Source organism: Salvia splendens, chromosome 1 (assembly GCF_004379255.2).
Source record: "Salvia splendens isolate huo1 chromosome 1, SspV2, whole genome shotgun sequence".
Taxonomy (NCBI): Eukaryota; Viridiplantae; Streptophyta; class Magnoliopsida; order Lamiales; family Lamiaceae; genus Salvia; species Salvia splendens.
Window position 1 is genome coordinate 37965391 of NC_056032.1, and position 8851 is coordinate 37974241.

The window sequence follows — 8851 nt, forward strand, 5'->3', positions numbered from 1 at the left end:
AAAAATTATACTCCGTAGAATCAAAATTAGTAGTAATGGATATGAATCTGTTTAGAAATGAACCAGTAGTAATTTCAAATAAATTGATAAACATAAATCAAATAAGACCCCATAAACTTCGGTTTCGGTAACTCTTAAAATCCAAACAAATCTTATGCTATAAAAGCGGTTCTCCCATTTTGGCAATCAGCATCATCATAAACAATTAAACATAGAGACTTGTGGGCATTTATTGTCATATCCACAAAATATTGGGCAAAGGAGAGACTTGTGGTCTGACTAAGAGAACTGAAATTTTTCCAGTATTAGACAATTACACGACTCATCACATGAAACATTACCACCACTATTAGTACTACAACGGAATCCCATCGACACACAAACTTTCCAAAATTGCCTATCAAAATTTTCCTAAACTACCAAAAAGAACAAAAACAATACAACTACTAGTATAAAGCGGCAGCCTTGCAAAGAGCAGCTGATCGCCTCACTGTATTGACTCAGGATTTAATGAATTCAAACCACAAACCTCACGCCAACAGGCGTGTCCCCATTGTACATCTTCACTTCTTCCGGCTCGACGCACATTAATACCCCATTCTACATCTTCACTTCTTCCGATTCAATGCCTTTTAAACCCTATTGCACATCTTCACTTTTTCCGATTCTTGCTTCTATTAACTTTCACAATCCTTCGACCTGACTTGTCACCTCCGGTGCTGCCCAATGAGAAGCTGCCTGATGCCTGGAACGAAGGACTCTGTAGAGGAACTTGATTTTGCTGGCTGCTGAACATGAACGGATTATTTTGTGATGGAGCAGCCGATCCAAATGCAAAGGTAGGAGGGACAGGGGAAACAGATGCTTCACCAAATACAGGGTTAGGTGCAGATGATGGCACTGGATCCTCGGCCATGCTGTCTTCTGCATTCATCTGATCATTATTCCCAGGAGAGGCTGTAAAACCACCACCAAATACAGGCTGAGATGGGGAAGCAGATGCAGTAGTGAATGAGAAAATGCGGCCCGACGATGCAGCACCGGCTGGTGCAGCATTTGCAGAAGCAGAGAAGGAAAATCCCGATGAGGGAGACGCAGAAGAGAATGGAGAACCAAATAATGGAGATTTTTGGCTTGGCCAACCGGAACCAAACACATTGGAAGCCACACTAGTAGTAGAGTTAGCTGTAGAGGAGGAAAATGAAGATTTCTCACCAAAACTGAATACACCAGATGTGCCACTGCTGAAAGAGCTATTTGTATTAATTGTTGCAGAAGAAACTGAGGTGCCACCAAAACCAAATACTGATGTAGTGGGACCACTGCTTGAACAGACATTTGTGGTCGGAGAAGATGAACTTAAACCAAAACTGAATGCACTAGGAGTTGCAGCACTGGAGCTAACAGCAGATCCTTCTGTAACAGCAGCCGGAGTTGCACCAAATTTGAATAAACTCGATGTTAGCCCACCAGAAGGGACAAGAGAGGTGGTGTCTGATGTGGAAGTCGAAGAACTAAAACCAAAACTGATGCTTGGAGTGGGCATCGAACCAAGAGATGAGCCAACATTCATATTAAGTGCTGGAACTGATGCAGACGGAACGGACACAGCTGATGTGCATTGCGAGATGGTACCGGCACCAAAAACTGGAGATTTAGTGGCACTAGCAAAGAGGGAACTCTGAAGACTGTTTCCAGTTGAATTACTGAAAGAAGAACCAAGCTTGAAAATGCTACTCGAGCTGCCAGAACTTAGATTTGTGTCAATTTCCGCTCTCTGATCTGCTCTTTCTGAGATGCTAGCTGTTGGTGCTGATGACACTATAGTTGGTGGATCTATGGAGGAACCAAATTTGAAAACAGGCCCACCTGAACTTGAAGATTTCACTGCCCCTCCAAAAATGCTGCCACTAGAGAGGCCTGCTGTGCTGGTACTGCTACCAGTGGGGAGAATGTTAGTAGTGCTGGTCGAAGAGGTCAACAAGGGAGCACTACCCGTGGATGTCTGACGCATATCACTAAAAGAAGCTGCAGGAAATGATACTGGAGAAGATCTTGAAACAGATGGCCCATTTAATGCAACAGAAGAACCATCACCACATTTTCCATTAGTATCAACCTCTTTTACAGGCTTCATATGAAATCCAGTCTCTGAATTGCCAAATTTGACATGAGAGCCAGCCAATGTTGAATTATTGGCAAAGCTGTACATGCAATTAAAACATTAAGATCGTGAAAGTTTTTTATAAAAAAAAAACTCAACATCTGACATAAATCTTACTACAAAACAACTAACCTGCTGGATCTTTCAGGAGATTTAGCACTTTTCGTAGATTCAGAAGGCAGTGAAGGAGAATTATCAGTAGCTTTAGAGCTGAAACTGAACAAATGAGAACTATTTACTTCCTTAGGTTTATCAAATGCAGGAACTGATGAAGAAACAATTTGAGATTGTGAAGCAGCTCTTTCTTCTTCTGATGCAGGGATGTCAATGACACTAGTCCCTTTTCCAAATGTGACTGCACCAGAGGTAAGTTCGCTTGTACTCCTTGAAGTAAGAAAGCCAATAGAGGACTTATCTTTAGACTGGAAAGTGGTTTGGGATTCTCCAGCAGGTTTGGCATGCAAGTTCTCAAAAGGGCCTTTATTCTCAGATAAAGATCTAGATGCAAGGCCATTGCACTCTACATCAGGAAGCTCCAAGGGGTCCTAGAAAATGCCACCACAATGATAACATTAGCAAGATCCCACAATGGATACATAAGAGAGAACTATAAACTTAGCTACTTATTGCACCAATTGATATTTGGTGAAAAGATGTAAAAATCAGATAATATGCAAGATGTGTACAGCAATTCAGCCATGCATAGAGCCTAAGGTTACAAACATCAGAAAATAGAATATACTGCACCAGCTTTCGTATTGTTAATAATGCGGACATTGACAAATACTCCCTCGGTCTGCAAATAGGAGTCTCATTTCTTTCCAGCATGAGTTTTAAGAAATGACAAGAAAAGTGGGTGGAATAAAGTTAGTGGTATATGAGTCCCACTTATATATATTAGTGTTAAATGAAATGTGAGTGGAATGAGTGAGTGGAATATGGGGCCCATTACCATTTATGGTAAAAATGAACTTTGGCCTCATATTCGCAGACGGACCAAACTGGAAAAACGGGACTTCTATTCGCAGACGGATGGAGTATAACTCAAATATGGGCAATACAAATATATTTATATATACGACTATGCATCCATATAACTGAAAACAAACGATGTGTACCTCTTCTGCACTCATCCTAAAAGCACTCTTCTTTTGAGGTTGGGATGCCCCATTCTTCACAACAGAATCACCAGGTTCAAGGCCAGGAGTAGAAGTTTTCAAGGACACTGCAGCATCATTGTTAAGATCAGAATTCCATCTGCCAGAAGGAATAAATGAAACATTAGGGCCATTCTCTTCTGCTTTCCCTTGCTTTAGGGGAGAAGACTCATGAACATCAGGCAATATGCCATTGATCTGATCCCCAGACCTAAGATCATCCTGGACATTCAATGGCAACTTTGAAGAGCCTACATCCTCGAGGCTACGCAGAGCCCGTCCAGAGAGCCTATTTGAGATCAACTTTGAAGGTGAGTTCTCCGGCATTGCCTCTAACTTTGACACTGGTAATTTTTCCTTTGGGCTGATCATTTCAAGTTGCTGCAATATTTTGGCAGCAACTTCTTTTGACTTTGAAGGAACATGAAAATAACTGGTTCTTGAGACCCTCTCATTCTCATTTTCTCCACTATTTTTCAAGACCTTATTCCTTTCTTCCCCATTCATTTGAGGCTTCTGCTTTACATGAGAGCCAACTCCCACTCCATGAGCAGTGTGACGAATACTAGATGTCAATGAATTGGATTTCTGTCTGATTCTGCGCACAGAAACAACAGAGCCGATTTCATCATCCAATGCTGAACTTCTACGCTTTAAGGTCTGACAAGCAAAATAGGTACCATGAGAAGAGGTGAAGACATCATATCTTCGAAATTAGAAATAAGTCACAGCATTTACCCCCGGCCGAGAGTCAAAATTGCCATCATTCTCCAGTGGAGAAAGGGATGACGATGATGTTGATGGCCCAGCAAAACCACTACTGTTGATTCCACTTCCCTGAAATGAGTAGAACATGATTAGGGAATAAGCCTTAGAAAGTAAAAGTACTATTTTACAACAATGATAGTATAGATGAACCTTCAGTGTGGAAGTTCGATTAACTCTGGAGTATGGGGTGTGAGGCATCGTGTAGATAGCCGACCTGCCTTGAGATCGTGGGGTTATAAAACCATTTTCAACAGCACTCATGCTGACAGAACTTCTCTTAGCGAGTGACACAATAGGTGACCTTGAGGGATTCAGTGTATCAGCAAGCAACACTGTCCTCTCCTTACCAAGTTGATTGCGCATTCTCAGCAATGATGGAGAAACTTGTGAAGGCCTACTTCCCATGTAAGCCTTAGCAAGTTCAGCTGGAGAAGCAATATCACTCTCAACCACCTGGAGAGATTTTCATAGGTAATACTCAATTCATTAAGCTCTTCAAAATTGGGAGGACCATAATAAAAGTGTGCATGTGGGCATCACAGCGTATAACACAGTTTAACTTACTCTTGAATTGTTAACAGGAGTAAACATCACAGCCGAAGATCCAATCCCATCAATTCTGTTTTCTTCCAATGCACCACTTGCAAATTCTTTTTGCCTGCTCGAATCTAAAGCAGACACTACATTGATTCGGCTTACATCCCCAGGAGACACTTCTGCAGCTCGTGATTGCAAAAGTTCTGCCAGATGAGCAATCTCAGACCTGCAGAAACCAACTTCAAAGTCAATGGGAAGTGATTAAGGTACTGACAAATTGAGCTGTTACATTGTACAACATTTGATGAAACACGCCTACTATTAATCAGTTTATATAGCATCAATAGAAAAATAGAGTAACAAGTTAAACCACATGAAAGTTACTCCCTCCGTCCGCAAATAGAAGTACCGTTTCGCCATTTTGTTCCGTCCGCGAATAGGAGTCCCGGTTCATTATTTCTATAAATGGTAAGAGGCCCCACATTCCACCAACTTATTCCACTCGCATATCATTTAAAACTAATACTCTCTCCGTCCAGAAAAAATAGACAAAGTTGTAAATGGCACGGGTTTTAATGCATAATTGGTAAAGCAAGAGATAGGAAGGGAAAATGTGGTGTAAGTAGTGTTAGTGGATTGTGGGGTCCACATCTAGAATGATGTGTATGATTAGTATTGGTTTAAAACTTTCCGTTATTAGAATTAGTCTAATTTTGGTGGCCGGCCCAAAATGGTAAAACTTGTCTATTTTTTGTGGACGGAGGGAGTACATACAAGTTGGACCCATATTCCACTACCTTTCTTCCACCTACTTTTCTTAACATTTCTTAACATTTCCTAGTCATGGACGGAGGTAGTATTAGTTAGACATCAGAATTATAAATTGATACGAGTATTCTATATTAAAGTACAAACAAAAAAATCATCAAATATGTCAATGACAGCACTTGATATCAACTGTCAAAATTACTTCAACTGATGTCCAAGGAACAAAGTGGTGTCATAGTGTCACAAAATTAACAGTAAACAAAGATATATAAGTTCCAAATAAAGTACATAACCATAAGACCAAACCTGAAAGAAGAGAAGATCTCATGATTACTGATTTATGAAGAGTGAAAACAAGCATGCACAAGCATATTCTGAAAGAGTAGCTAGGCAGATAATACAATGAACTGTTACTAACTTACTGAAACAGAAAGATCCTGTATCAAAACATTCAACTTGTGGAAGCAAAACCAGGGAATCCCTCCAAAAAACTTTACCTTGTGAATGTCTTTTGCTTCAACAAATGCTCAAGCTCAGTGACTCCATTGCTGCTAGAACTATTTATTGGCTGGATGCACTGCCCACTTCCTGGCTCTCGGTCACCTCTCTGACTCTTCAACAAAGAAGCAAAAGTACCAATCAATTGTTGGACATTTTCAAAGACAATAGCATCAGATAGAATATACCACAACCATATTCATTCAAAATGGAAAATACTGTTGAATTTGACAAGGTTCCAGCCAATAGTATTATGTAAACACCTCACATTAGAGGCACAGATATGAACCTATCAACAAAATTGTAGTGGTTATTTTTCCAGAAGTTGAACGGAAATGTATGTAAATTTGTGGAACTTTGTCAGCCTAGAATTCTAAGAGAACAGTGCCATTAACCTCATTACTAAGAGATCAATCTGCTAAAGAAGTAGACTCTTATTTGTGATTATTGCAGGACAAAACTGTTAATCTACTAGTACAATATAGAAAGATATCATCTTGCACCTGCAGATTTAACCAGAAAGAGCACACAAAACAATAAAAAGATGCAACCACCCTTAAGTTACAACATATATAACTAAGAATGTATGCAACTACACTTTTTCTAAATGATTGCGTACATCCAATGCAGAGTGATGCCAAATTTCTTAATGCGTTTATTCAGAACAGAGTAACATAGTATAATTTCAATAATCATTTACCAACGAAGCCAAACATCTACGAAACACAAAGTTAACTACATCAATAAAAAGTAGCCATTATATAATTGTTTCCATATGTTGAGAGAAATCTAATCTGTTAGGCATAAATGTACTTTAGTATTCGTCTCGGTCTACCTTATTAGCAGTTAGCACTAAGACCATCTCCAATCATACACCAAAAATGAGTTTTGGTGTAGAAATCTTCTCCAACCAGCAACCATACACCAAAATCAAACCCGTTTTTGGTGTTTTTTGTGAAACAACACAATATTTGGTGTTACTGCAAAAGTTTTGTGAGACAAAATCCCAAAAATGGTGTAAATCATAAATTTGGTGTAAATGGTTGGAGTAAAATTATTTTTTGGTGTGACATATACTCAAAAATTGGTTTGAGTTTGGTGTAAATGATTGGAGATGGCCTAACCAACTAAAAGAAATAAAACACAATATCACACTGTCCCTACAAGTACACATAGTGGATTGACAAATTACAATTGTTCATCAACAAAAGCTAAGAACTACTTTAAACTCAAGAGAAATTAATCCTTTGTCCTAAAGTCACACCATCACCGCTCCCTAAATATTTTCAAGAACAGTTACAGGTTGAAACTTTTCTGTATCTATGTATATATGGAGTAACACAGAGATAAAACCACATTAAAGTAGAACAATACATTGCCCAATAGTTATCAACTTAAAGGAGTGGCTCAAAACATATAATTGCACAAGATAAATCCAGAGAGAATAAAATTCAAACAAAATCTTACATTAAGAGCAATCCCTTGATCCATGTCACTATCTTGGGTATTTGACTCTGCTAAACCATCTTGAGCTTCTGACTCTGTTAAACCATAAGACAAAGCATGTTAAGAAATAATTCAAAGAACTGGTAGACTAGTACATCAGAAAACAGATAAATTGTGAAATACCATAACTCCAATTTATATGAACCACCAATATCCCGTTCCCAATACCATAATTCCAATTAATAAGAACAACAAATATCATGTTAGCTATTGCGATAGGAAACTGTGAGCTAGCACAGTAAACTGTAAATACAAAAATTTGACATTACAATAGAGTATCAACTACAATGAAATCCAAAAATGAACTCGACAGAGGACCATAAAGGCACACAATCTTGTGAGAATGCTACTCTATAATCTATGTACAGCTTTACACATTAAGTTAGCGCACAAACAAGAAGGGAACTACAAAAAGCACAAGCTGGAGGCTGGTTCAAAGAATATATCTTCAGTACATTAATTAATCATTATGCAAACAATTTAAACAGGCTTAAACACACAAAATAACCCAACCAATAAACCAGTTTACAGCATTTGATACAAAAACAAATACACAATTCGATGCCAAATTTGGAACATTTTCCGGAATTTGATGTCCAAATGATATGAACAACCAATATATACTTTAAAAATATGAGTAAACTGAAAGAACATAAAACAAGTAGCACAAAATCGACAAATTTGACCAATGAAACCTAAAAAGGACAGCAATTACAGATTCTGAGAAACCAAAATGAGAAAATTACCTGGTGGCTGACGAAGGGGAAGAGGAGGCAGAGGGAGGCGTCTACGAAAGATAGAACCGAAGAAGCGGTCCGCACCATATGATATGAGCTTAGAGGCGGGCTCTACGACCAGCTTTGTCAACCAGCTGCTACTATCGTTGCTATTAGTGCTGTTACCACGAAGGGCGGTGGGAGGGCGGTCGTACGGCGTCGCCTGTCGGCGCAACGGCTTCTTCCGAAACTTTCCTCCGGCTCCTCCACCGCCGTAAGAAGATGTGTTGCCATTAGCCGTTGGTCCGCCTTCTTCCGCCGTTGACATATTCTCGTCCGATTTTGAAATTTAGCGTTCGGAGAGAAGAGGGAGCCGAAAGCTAGGGTTTTATTTCGGGGGTGGACAGAGAAAACGATGCTCGATAAAAGAAAAAAGAAAAAAGAAAAAAGAAAAAAGAAAAAAGAAAAAAAAAACAAAAAAACAAAAAAATAATAATAATGGGCACCGAATAATATGTACTCCTTGGTTTGATGCTAACTTAGTTTTCGCTGTCCAAGTTTCCTCCAATAAATACTCAAATTTCAAATGACAATATTCTATACACAATATCATAAACACTCATTAACCTTAAAAACATGAGTCATTTATATTTATAACTACTCCCTCCGTCTGACATTAGAAGTCCCGATTCACTTTTACTATAAATGATAGGTACACGTCACTTTCCATTGACTCA

The 8851-nt window shown here is 39.0% G+C and overlaps 1 protein-coding gene across 1 annotated transcript; it reads right to left on the reverse strand.

Annotated features, from left to right (window-relative positions):
• Positions 1 to 276: 276 nt before the first annotated feature.
• Positions 277 to 8516, reverse strand: LOC121749478 (nuclear pore complex protein NUP1-like). Its single transcript, XM_042144049.1, has 9 exons — positions 8145 to 8516; positions 7360 to 7433; positions 5892 to 6007; positions 4654 to 4852; positions 4240 to 4542; positions 4060 to 4158; positions 3283 to 3981; positions 2297 to 2709; positions 277 to 2204 (listed from the first exon to the last, which is right to left on the reverse strand). The coding sequence occupies exons 1-9, from the start codon at positions 8440 to 8442 to the stop codon at positions 653 to 655; spliced, it is 3753 nt and encodes a 1250-aa protein (XP_041999983.1). The 5' UTR covers positions 8443 to 8516; the 3' UTR covers positions 277 to 652.
• Between the last annotated feature and the right edge of the window lie 335 nt (positions 8517 to 8851).

Coding starts and splice junctions, on each gene's coding strand:
- LOC121749478 (XM_042144049.1), bottom strand. CDS start 8,442: ATGTCAACGGCGGAAGAAGGCGGACCAACGGCTAATGGCAACACATCT. Junction 6,008..7,359: donor ATCAAGGGATTGCTCTTAAT/GTAAGATTTTGT, acceptor TCTTTGTTGAAG/AGTCAGAGAGGTGACCGAGA. Junction 4,543..4,653: donor CTCCTGTTAACAATTCAAGA/GTAAGTTAAACT, acceptor AAATCTCTCCAG/GTGGTTGAGAGTGATATTGC.